Genomic DNA, 12,277 nt, shown 5'->3' on the forward strand with positions numbered 1-12,277 from the left:
ACATACATACATAGATATACAACTCCCCATGCCCCCAGGGTCATGGAGGGGTCATGGAGGGACTAGCCCCAGGCAGCGGCGACGGCGACGGTTAACACTAGCTACGATGACACACTCACCCGTACGATGTCGTACAACCCCCTCGGCTCCAGGAGCAAATGATGCCGTACCTGCAAAATCCTTAGAAGATGGCCATACATATACTTTCACGACCCATGCAGTGCTGTAAAACGAGCCAAACCCACATTGCAACAAAACCAACCTGCAAGACGTGTAGGTGTCCGGAGCAACATGCGGGTCCCGCTCGGGGGTTCTTCTTCTTTTTCCTGTTCCCTTTTTCCTCGACATTTTGTATTTGTAACATACAAACCAGCAATCGCCGCGCCATGGCCAGACCTATCCATCCATACATGTAATGCACGGCACGGCTGCACCACATGTGTGACCTTTTAATAACACTTTAAATTACAATACCTACCTACCGATCTGCTTACCTGCCTAGCTACCTACCTGCCTGCCTACCCACTACCGCATGCGCTGCATCCTCTGTTTCGTAACGCACACACGCCAAGAGTCCCCTCCCACACCAGCAACCCCTCCCTCCTCCTGCGGAATACTACGGCGGAATATTCATGGCTTGGGAGCTAGTAGCCAAGAAGCTAGGGCCAGGAGCTATAGGGTTCGCAGCTGAGCTTTAGAAAGCTGGGTAGGTTCATTTGAGGAGAGTTGTTGTTTTGCTGCTGCTGCTGCTGTTATCTGCTGCTGCTGCTGCTGTTGCTGTTGTTGCTGCTGTTATCATAAGTGGTGGAACACGATGCGGTCCCGCAACGCGGCATGCTGCCGGTCCGCCGCCGTGATCGCGCCCAGCACCGTCGACCCCTCCACAAGCTCCCCCACAAGCGCCTCAAAGTAACTCACGAGCACATCAGGACCCACATTTGCACCTCCTCCTCCTCCTGCAGCGCAAGTAGCCCCAGATCCAGACCCAGACCCGTTCATGACAGTGTTCCCGATACCGCCACCCGCCGCCTGCAGCCCGCCAGATGAGAGGACCGACGACGTTTGTGTTTGCGAACCTTGATGCCCGCTAGCTCCTCCAGCAGCGCTGTACGGCACGGCCATGTACGGGATCTGTACGGACATATCGGCGGGTAGCGTGGTGGGGGCCGGCTGCGGCGGCGGCAGCGGCGTGTCGGGGCAGATCACTGCCGCGGCGCCGGCGTAGAGCAGGGCGGTCGTGACGGCGGGCGGCAGCGGCGCGGCGGCGGTGATTACGAGACCGCTGAGCTGCGGCCCCATGGCGGCCAGGTCGCTGGGACGTAGCAGCGCGGCGGGCCGGGTGACCTGCAGTAGCAGCGTGGCCAGCGGGCAGCCGTTGTGCCAGACCTCCTGGCGGGCCAGTAGCCGATAAGAGCGACAGCGACTCGACTCCAGGGGCGCCCCTTTCGTCGCCGCGAATAGCGACGCCAAGCTGGGCCGCGGAGTGCCGCCGCTGGTGGTGGTGGTGGTGGTAGGATAGCCCAGCTCTGACAGGATGCGATCCGCGTCGGGACCTGCACACAAGAAACGATGGCGATAAAAGTGATGACGTTGTGGGACTGGATTTAGCTGGGAGGTGTGTTGAGGGGGGTGTATGAGAGGTGTATGAGAAGTAGGGTTGGCAAGAATACTATATTTGAAAAACCAAATAGCATAGTATAGTAAGAAATAGTACTATATATAGTAATGTAGTACTATGATACTATTACTAGGCAGGTGCACGTTCCCAGTAGAAGGGGGGTGTACGGCCAACCGTTGTACCTGAAAATTACACCGTTGGAAAAGTCTTCTTTTGTTCTTTCTAAATATCTACTTAGACATTAGAAAGCAGATCGCTGCGGTCATCCAGATCACTTTTTGTTAGTTCAGTGCCCGGTGGGTGGACCCCAAACCCCATGTCTCAAGGCGTGTTATGGCACATAAAGACATAATCACAGATAGAAGACCCAATGTTCACAAGACAACACACGGACGTCATACTAGTGAAGTTCCTGCACTACAACCTCCCGTGCGGCCCAGTACGTAACCCTCCAATTCGGCAAACTGCAGCAGCTCAATCTATCATCGATCAGTCATCAATCTGCGTGTTAGGGATGTACGGCAGCACACCCTCCGGGGTCAGCATCGGCAGCTGCGCGTTTCCCTGGGTGCCCTGCTGCTGCTGCTGCTGCTGCTGCTGGTGTGCTTCTGGTTATGTAGCTTGTTGAACAGCTCATTCCGAGAGCGGAGAACTTCAGGGGGGACGTCTGGGCCAGGCTGCAAGCCTCTGACCGCCTTGTCATTCTTTATACTGGATTCCCTCGACATTATTCATCAAAACTACGTAGCACAGCTCGAAGACGCGGCTATAGCCCTTCAAAATACAGCTTGACTGCAGATCTCGACTTGGTCCAACTAATACTTGACACTATCCAAACCCAAATCTAGTGTTATCTAGTACTATTTTTACTATATTATTTTACTATGTACGAACGCGGTACGAGCGTCGTAAACTAGTGCCAGTTTAGAGCCCTGCATAGTATGTAGTACTATTTCTAGTACTATTCTAGTACAGTACTCTTTCCTAGTATAGTACCCGTGCCAACCCTAATGAGAAGGCAAGGAGGAAGGAATTGATCATCATCATCATCGTCATAATTGGCTGAAGTGGAGAGCGGGATTGGGTGGTGGTTGGACCCGTACGAGACGGGTCAATGCGAATGTGAAGGGGGGTCTAGATCGAGGTTTGAGAGCGGTCGATTTTGCGGGGTCTGAAGCGCCCAAATGACAGCGCTCCAACCTTACCTGGCTCCACCACCGCCACGACATCTTCGATCCATCCGGCCACGAGCCCGCAGTCCTCCTCAACCCCGCTCCGGCACGCAACACCACTGCCGCCGCCGCCACACGCCATGCCGCTGCTGTCGTACACTGGCTGCAGACCCAAGTGCAACAGTCCACAACGCTCTTGTAGGTCCTGCAGCAAAGCCGCGAGCAACACCGCCGGTTGCACTTCGTGAGGAGGAGGGGTGCGGAGGGATGCGGTGGCGGCGGCGATGGCGCCGGCGCCGCCGTGTGCCCTGGCTCTGCCCGAGCGGCTGCCTCCGGTCGCCTCCGGTGAAGCCGCCGCCGCTGCGACGGCGCTGCCCGAGCTGCCGCGGGGCGGTGGGGTGTGCGCGGTTGCGGCGGACGGAGGAGGTGTAAGTGGAGCCTCGCTGGTTGTGGTAATTGTGGTGGCGTGGAGGAGGGAGGGTGACGTGCCACAGCTGGGCACTAGGGGTAGGGGAGCCGCGATTGGCCCAGGTGCCTCGCCAGCAGCTGGCGCAGAAGTCAGCCCGGGGGATGGTCCCGATTTCGCGGTGACAGCCGCCAACGTCGCCGTTGGCGCTGCCGCCGCCGCCGTAACGGCGGCGGTGCTGCCCGCGGAGGGTGCGCCGCCGGTGCTCAAGCCGCGTGCACTCGTTGACCTTTTCTGGAATAGGAAGTCGTACAACAGGGATGTGGCCGTCGCCGCGGCGCTGGCTGCGGTTGATGCGGCGGTGGCGGCGCTACTGCTACTGCTCCCCGCACCGGCGTCACCGATCGCAGATGTTTTCGCGCCCGCTGCTTCTGCTGCCTCCGCAGCAGCGTCGGCTACCGAGGACGGCTCCGCCGCCACCGCTGCCGCCGGTGCTGGCGGCCCAGGCACGCCCACCACTGTCGCAACGGCCGCCGTCTCGGCCGCTGCCGCCGCCGCCGCCGCGGCTGCCTCGGCCGCCACCACATCACCCGCTACCTCCATAAGGCCCGCGCCACCGCCGTCACCAGCGGCGCTGGCCGCCGCCGTCAGCGTCCAACCACCGGAGCCGGACACCGCTCCGCCGCCGCCGCCGCCGCGGCCGCTACTGCCCGACATCCAGTGCCTAACATTAGCGGCAGCGCCACGCGGCGTCGCTGCCATCGTCCGAGGGGGACTTATTAGTCCGCTGACGGCGCTGGGTACGACAACAGCAGCGGTTGGGTCCGTAGCAAAGAAGCGTGCCGACGCTGCCGTTGTGCGCGGCAACACCCCCAGCGTTGGCCTCGCATTCCTCTCCTCCGCTGCCGCCGCCGCTACCGCCGCCACCACGCCGGCTGCTTCCTCCGCCGCCGCAACCGCAACCGGCGCCAGCACAGGTCCTCCAGAGCCTGTGCTGTGCGCGCGAGCACCCCGAAGCTGAGATGGCGCCCTCCGCGCCGCCTCTTCCTGCTCCAAATCCTGTTGCTTGGTTTCGGGGCCGGGTACTAGAGGAGGGGCTTCACTGGCCGCCCTTGACGCTACTCCTTCCGTCGCCCGCTGCGGGCTCGGCTTTAGAGTCTGCTGCTGCTGCTGCTGCGGCTGCGGCTGCGGCTGCGGCTGCGGCTGCTGCTGCGGCTGCGGCTGCTGCTGCGGCTGCGGCTGCGGCTGCAATTGCCCATCCCATCCCCGTTTTTGACCTTTGCTCCGCTCTTGGCGTTGCTGCAGCTGTCCTTGTTCTTCTTTTTCTTCTTCTTCATCTTTCATTTGCCTCTGGTGCTGCAGTTGTTGCTGAGATTCCAGGCAACGCATGTGGGCCTCAACCAGCGCCGCCGACAGCGCCGCATCAGCGGCTGTAGCAGCCAGATCGCAGCGACGCAGCAGATGAGGCCGCCGGGCCAGGGCCTCCACTACCAGCTGCTCCGGAACCAGGCCAAGTCGTCCTCCCGAAGAGCCGTCTCCTGCCCCGCCGCCGCCACAGCCGCCGCTGGTTAATGATGCCGATAATGCTGATGACGAGGCGGCGGCGGCGGCGGCGGTCGCCGTCAGGTGCTGCACGCCGCTGGGGTGGACTGCTCGCGGGGCCTCAACAATCACCACGCCGCGCCGGGGCCCGAGCCTGTTTAGGCACGATGAAGATGTGACGATATGGCGATAAAAAACAATAAAAAACTTTAATATAAAATTTCAGCTGTTGTGCGTCGCGGCGCCCAAATAAGATATTGACGGCTAAACCCCCTTAAAACCCCCTTAAAACCCCCTTAAAACCCACCTAAAACCCACCTGATACGGGGTACGGGGGCGAGTGGGCACCCCTCGGGTCCGACCCCCGGCGGCACCTCGAAGGGATCCTCCTGCGCCACCTCCGCCCCGCCACCCGCTGCCGTACAGCCCGAGCTGTCCGCGAGAGCTCCCTCGCCATCGCGACCCGACAAGAGCAGCTCCGCCAGCTCGTCAATGCGAGCCGCATGTGCTGTACAGTACTCGTCCACGGCCGCCTGTACGAGAAGTAGCGCCGAAAGAGGGTGACGCGCGCACAAGACAAGAGAGAGAGAGACACACACATCATGATGAGTGGGAAATCATACGGAATGGGGGGGAAGGAAGTATAACAAATGTAAAGTTCTCTCTCTCTCTCCCCATCCACTCGCAAAAAACACCTATACACACACGCCCACACGCCCCTACAAACACACACCTGCAACGCCGCCCAGTGCTGCGGATTCACGTCATCAAGTTCCATGGAGCACCGCTCATGAACCGGCTGGAAACGAAAGTACTTCACACCGGGCACCAGCGGCAGCAACGTCGACAGCGCCTCGTCAGCGCGGTCGGGCGACGTGGCGGCATCCACCAACACCGCCCCCGTGTCCAGCACGGCATGGGCGCCACGTTCCCGCCGTGTCGGGGGGGCGGCGCCGCAGCCGATGCTCACCAAGGTGTCGAGCTTGACACCCGGCCAGAGCAGTCGGGCTTGCTGGAGGGCTAGGATGGCGGGGTTGTTGGCGGTGGCGGCGCCGTCCTGGGATTGAAGGGGTCAAGGAAGGGTTGAGGGGGTGCATGCGGAGGGAATTCGATTACTTTTATGTTTACCGGGTTCCGTGATACAAATGCGGGGGGCCCTCCGTATTTATATACCCACGGAGAGGGGGTTTCCATGGGCGGTTTTGCATGAGGCAGAGCCAGAAGGCGGTTAAAGTGGGAACGTGGCGGTTACGGCGGCGGTGCCGTTCAGGGATTGGGGGTTGGGGGTAGAGCAGGGGGGAAGCGGGGGGATTTACTTAGGGCTTTAGGCTTACTCAAAACACAAAGTGTAAGGACGCACCTACCTTACCTACCTACCTACCTTCCTACTTCCACACACATACAGATACACACACACATATCACGGGTCTTGCCGCGGGGACCCACCACTCACCTGGTAACGCTCATCCCCGCACACAAAGTCGTCCAAGTAGTACGGCGCTGCAGATGATGCTCGTACAGCCTGCACGAGCACAAGAAAGGCACACGCACCCACACAGAGGCGCAGGCACATTCAACCAGAGCAACAAACAGATAGGAACAAAAGGACCCGAGGGCAGCACTCGTGAGACCCCTCTTCACCCCCAAACACAGCTCACCTGCCACACAAGGTGTCGACTGGAGGAGGGACATGCCCTCATGGCCGCGGCTGCGGGGGCCACATCGGGCGGCAGCTCGTAGCTGGTGAAGAGGAAGGGGGTCACCGGGCAACATGACACGAGGGTGGCTACAGCCGCCACCTTGGGGGAGCCCAGGGCTGCAGCATCTATCAGCTGACTGGAACTACAGCCCTGAGCGGGGTGTGCAGGGGGAGGAAGAGGGTGTGCGCGTGTGCGTGTGTGTGTGTGTGTTTGTGTGTTTGTGAGGGGGAAGGGGAGCACACGGGGGGTTTGTAGCAAAGACAAGAAGGGAGGAAAACAGCAGACATTCAAAGCCCCGGGGGGAAAGGGTAGGGGGTAGGGAGAGGAAGAGGGGGATATGCACGCGTGTGTGTATGTGCAGTAATGCGCCCAGCCGTGTGTTTGTGTGTCTGTGTTTGTCAAAAAATGAACCGTGGCTTTGTTGTGCGCGACCTTTCAATTTAAACGTGATAATGCAAAAAGCAAGGAAGGTCCACCACATGCATGCGTACCTACCTACGTACCGATACATACATACATACATACATACATACATACATACATACATACATACATACATACATACATACATACATACATACATACATACATACATACATACATATATGCACCGGGGTTCAACACATCATAACCCAAAGCATCAACCACCCCCACTCGACCCATCCCTACTCCCCACCCCAGCCCCACCAGCTTCTTCAAATCGCACATCTGGCGCAGCAGCTCCTCAAACGTCGTGGCATCGTGTTTGAAGCCGTACACTGCGACACGGAGGTTCGTGGAGGTGCCACGGACCACGCGAAAGAGGCTGTCACGCCAGCCAGTACCGGCGGTACTAGCACCGGTGCCGCTAGTGCTACTGCTGCTGCCGCCAGCGGTAGCAGCAGCGCTGGCGGCGGCCTGTGCCTGTGCTGCCGCCAGCAGCTCGTCCCGAGGACTCGCGCCAGCCTGTAAGGGTGGTATACAGACAGAGGGCAGGAGGGGGGAGGGATGCATGTGTCGGGAAACTTTGCCCAGTAAGATGCATCAGCGCTGGTCTTCTTTTTTTTCCTGGCATTCTTTCAAAGGAAGAACGAAAACAGCTAAGATATTACAAAAATCTTGCAACCAGAGACCAGAGGCACCTAGGTAGGCCAGCTTGCCACAGCTTTAGAAACGCTTCTCTCAGCTTGCATCCGGAAGGAGAAAGACCATTGCCGCCACGTCATCAGGGGGTTGTTGAGAGAGGACATCTTCGTCTCGCACAACATGGAGGTTGAAAAATTCCGAACAACACATAGCCTCCCACTATATACACTGCTATCGCAACCTTCCTCGAAACACACACACAGACACACACACCCAAACCTCCTCCTCCTCCCCCCGACCCCGAGCTTTCCAAGGATCCTCATACCCCCCATATAGGTTCAAGAGGAACCTGCCCTTCACACCGGCCCATCGCGAACCTGGTTGAAGACCTTGTGGCCCAGCCCCGTGTAAATGGACTCGCACTGGTCCAGTGTGAAGTGGAATATTCCCAGTCCGACGGCCACGATGGCGCCGGTGGAGGTGCCCACCACTAGATCGAACAACTGATGAAGGGGCCGGCCTGGAGGGGGGGTGGAGGAGGGGGGAAGGCAGGAAGATGGAGGGAGGAGAGGGGCAAAAAAGGGGATGGGGAGAGGGAGTGAGAGGGAGGGGGGGAAATCATATGTCCAAAAGCCAAAAATGGAGAGAAGCGGGTTTGGAAGGAAGGTTTACTGACCTTACGTTACAACACAATGTAAAACCCTACGTCAAACCAAAGCTATATATATCGAGGTAGTTGGCGGTTGTTAGCATTCGGGACGAGTGTGAAAGGGAAAAGGTGTGAGGAGGAGTGAGGATGGAATGGGCGCCGATAAGACCTACGAATCCAGGTCCAACCGAGTCCAGGTGGCCGAGATGGCGGCCTCCACCGTACCTGTTCGACGTTCAATGTGGCGCATGATCTGCACCAGCGCAAGGCCCCGCATGCCACCACCGTCCAGCGCCAGCACCCGTACGCCCCGTTCCGAGATGGGTGGCTGCCCCACCGCCCGCCGTACATGCTCATTCTCGCCAAGGATGGCCAGGACCTTGATCGCCAGCAGTCGCGCCTGGTCGCGATGTGCAACCGGCTCCGGAACCGCACGCGGCGGCGCCAGGGAAATCTGCGGCGGCAAGCCGCTGGCAGCGGCGGCGGCAGCGGCGGCAGTGGCGCTGGTGTCGCAGCCCGTCGGGGATGTTGGCAATAATGGGCCGCCGCCCCCGCCGCTACCGGGGTTCGGTGATGGCGATAAGCCGCGCGAGGCCGCCGCGGTTGCAGCGGCGGCGGCGGAGCTGCCGCCGCCGCCGCCACTGGCGGCAGCGACGGCAAGGCCAACGGTGGCGGGTGTCGAGGCGGCGTGGTGCATCCATCGTACATGTTGCTGTTGCGGCGGCGAAAGCACGTCCGCCGGTGAAGCTGCGCCCGAGGTGGCCTTTGAGGCGCCAGAGGCGCTGGTGACGCCGCCTGCAGCAGCACCAGCAGAGGAGTAGCCCGGCGCCGCCTGGAAGGATTTCAGGCCCTGACTGTGGCTACTGTACGACATAGACGCGGCGGAGGGACCCGGCGGCGATCCGACCCCAAAAGACACTGTCGAAGCGCTGCCGCTGCCACCGCCACCGCCGGTATCACTGTGACGATGGAGGCCGCCGCCACCGCCGCCAGCGATCGCACGGAGCGGCATTCGTACAACGGCTGGTGCCGCAAGGGCCGCCGAAGGTGGCGGCCGCGGCGGCGACGCCACCGGCCAAGCTTCCGCGACTTGCCGTACAGGGCTCAGAATATCGTCAACTTGTGCTGGACCGTCCGGAAGTTGTTCGGCGCCAGCTCGCGGTGCCGCCGCCACCGCGGCGGCACCGGCGGCGGAAATCGGCGAGCCGCGGCAGACCGGCGCCGCCGCCACCGCGGCGGCAGCGGTGCCGGAGGGCGCAGCCGCCAGTTCAATAAGGGTCGACAACAGACCCGGCGCCGCTCGTATCTTAAGCTTATTGTCGCGACAGAAGGCCAGGTTAGCGAGTGTGCCGAGAGCCGCGACCCGTGGGTCCCGATCATCCCCCTGGATACACGCCTGTAGCAGCTGTAGCAGCTCTAATGTTAGCAGCTCCGCGCTCACCTGCAAGGAAATTGCCGCCGCCACCGATGCGATCGTGGCCGTGGAGGTTGCGCGCGAAGCGCCGTGCGTCGATAACAATGTTGGGGCGGGTCGGAGGGTTAGCGAGTACGGGAAGGAGGGTAGAGTGGAGGAGGCTACGGTACCTCGAAGTATACAATCCACTAAATTGAAACAAATAAGGGACGCAGCAGATGCATAACAAAGAGCTCCCCCCAATCGAGAATGTCCGCTCAACTTCTTTCCCTCACTTTGCTCACTATGTTAGGTGGGTGCACCGCGCCAGCAACTGTAACGAACGGGGAAAAAAACAAGTACGGACGGATGCTACCGTACACCGTACGAAACCTACACGCACCCACCCCCCACCGCCACAAAGTTGAAGTGGCGAATGGCCACCCGTACCACCACTCACCGCCTCCGATGCCGCCGCCAGGCTCCCCAGCAGTGCCAACCCGCACATCTTGCTCGCTCTTCGCGGGCTCCGAAGTAACGTCAAGATGGTGGAGACCACATCATGCGACAGCAATCTGAAAAGGCGTAAGTTGTCGGTTGGTAGTTAAAGTGGTTGGGATGGTTAGGGGTGGTTGGGACGGTTTCGTGGGTGGGTGAGTAACGCCGCGTGGGAGATTTGAGATTGAGACACACATAGACAACAGATACACACGAGCTCCCAAACACAACGTTCAGAAAGAGCCGCATCCAGCCATCTGCACATAGAACCCTAGACACACGCCCCCACCATCCGCTCCAGAACCACACCGAACATTTCCCCCTCTCCCCGCCAGCATACTCGGGGGCCCTGGGCCAGCAGATCACACCCCACACAGCATCCCGCAAACCCACCGTTACCCACCGTCTGGCGGTCGTCAGCCCCAGCTGCGCAAGCGCCCCCAGTGTACGACATGCCTGTTCCGCCACCACCGGCTGCTCCGACAGCGCCATGAGGACCAGTTGCTGAATGGCGGTCTCCTCGCGCGCTATCAGCTCGCAGTTGGCCCGGTCCTCGGAGATACGACCTGCGTGCGTGTATGTGTGTGTGCGAGTATTTGTGTGTGTGTGTATGTGTGTGTATGTGTGTGTGTATTTGTGTGTGTATGGGTGTGTGCGTGTGTATGTGTGTGTGCGTGTGTATGTGTGTGTATTTGTGTGGGTGTGTATGTGTGTGTGCGTATGTATGTGTGTGTATTTGTGTGGGTGTGGATGTGGATGTGCGTGGGTGTGTATGTGTGTGGGTGTGTATGGGTGTGTGTGTGTGTGTGTGCGTGTGTTGATATGTGGGGAGAGTGCGTGGGGAAAGCGATGATGATGGTGGTGGTAATAGTGATGGAGGCCAGCAATAAATTAGGTATCAATTTCCTATTTGAAGCTGCTGCAGGCTGCAAGGAAAAAGAGCCGCAACGCCGCTGCAGATACTCCTACACGCACCAGGGTGATGGGGACCAGCAGCGGCACACACATGGCCGGCGCATGGAGGGCGGAAGAAAGGTTCCTAAATTTTCCTGCTTCCGCCCCTGGTCCCCCAACATGTTGGCTGCCTCCCTGACCTGACCCACCAGGTCCCTGTAACCATCTGGCCACACCCACCAGGCCCCACTCCACCACCGCCAGGCCCCACACCACCACCTAACGCCCCACACCGCCAGGCCCCACACCACCACCTAACGCCCCACACCGCCAGGCCCCACACCACCACCTAACGCCCCACACCGCCAGGCCCCACACCACCACCTAACGCCCCACACCGCCAGGCCCCACACCACCACCTAACGCCCCACACCGCCAGGCCCCACACCACCACCTAACGCCCCACACCGCCAGGCCCCACACCACCACCTAACGCCCCACACCGCCAGGCCCCACACCACCACCTAACGCCCCACCTAGCGCCCCCGCCAGCAGCGGGTGCTGACAGCTGCTACGACGGAACGTCAGCTTGAACAGCGGCGCCAGCTTGTGGCCCCGGGAGATGTACGGCATGGGGGCCACCTCCACCTCCCATCTGCACACGGAGACACGCACCCAAGGAGACAAGGGGAGACAAGGGGGGGGGGCGTCCTTGTTCGGAGCGCGTTCTTTGCGGTATGTGGCGTGTGGCCAGAACGTGCGTCACATGAGCCGTACAGTAGGTCGTGTTGGGACGAGCGGTTTTGCGTGTTTTGTTTTGTGGCGTGTTGTCGCGGGCTTTCGGCCCGCCTGACGTCCTCTGTTGCACAGGCCCCTCGTCCTACCTGGGCGGCCAAAACCCCCCGGCCGACACATCAATCTGGATCCGAGTTCGGATCTAGAAACAAACACAAATCCCCCCCCCGCTTTCCCCCTCCTGCAGCTCCGCCCAGCCCCATCCATACACCTACCCACATTTGCGACCCCCTTCCACCCCCACCCCCACCCCCTTCGCCTCCCATTCCACCACCACCACCACTACGACTACTAATGCCCACCAGAGATCCCCCACCTGCTGTACGCCGCATCCGCCATAATTCGTACATTTGCCAAACTCAATGTCCGCAACGCCGTGGCGGGTGACAGCTCTGGCAGGTACTCCAGCGGGTTGCCGTACAGCTGTAGCGATACGAGGTTTGACAGTGCGCGTAGATCCAGCACGGGGGTGGCCAGCCGGTTGTCCTCCAGTTCCAAATGGCGGAGTGCGGAGCAACGCCGGAGCTCAGCTGGCGGGATGGAGG

General features: G+C 60.3%; 1 protein-coding gene across 1 annotated transcript; it reads right to left on the bottom strand.

Annotated features, from left to right (window-relative positions):
* Positions 1 to 795: 795 nt before the first annotated feature.
* VOLCADRAFT_98646 (uncharacterized protein) lies at positions 796 to 12,218 on the bottom strand (the record flags this gene model as incomplete). The annotated part of the gene is made up of 14 exons (XM_002957512.1): positions 796 to 1,553; positions 2,824 to 4,185; positions 4,474 to 4,892; positions 5,057 to 5,271; positions 5,472 to 5,795; positions 6,192 to 6,260; positions 6,397 to 6,588; positions 7,126 to 7,383; positions 7,881 to 8,023; positions 8,378 to 9,593; positions 10,006 to 10,120; positions 10,447 to 10,609; positions 11,474 to 11,592; positions 12,049 to 12,218. Coding segments are annotated over 14 exons (5,523 nt in total), but the record flags the coding sequence as incomplete, so codon positions are not given.
* Between the last annotated feature and the right edge of the window lie 59 nt (positions 12,219 to 12,277).

This window comes from Volvox carteri (genome assembly GCF_000143455.1).
Source record: "Volvox carteri f. nagariensis unplaced genomic scaffold VOLCAscaffold_74, whole genome shotgun sequence".
In the NCBI taxonomy this organism is placed as follows: Eukaryota; Viridiplantae; Chlorophyta; class Chlorophyceae; order Chlamydomonadales; family Volvocaceae; genus Volvox; species Volvox carteri.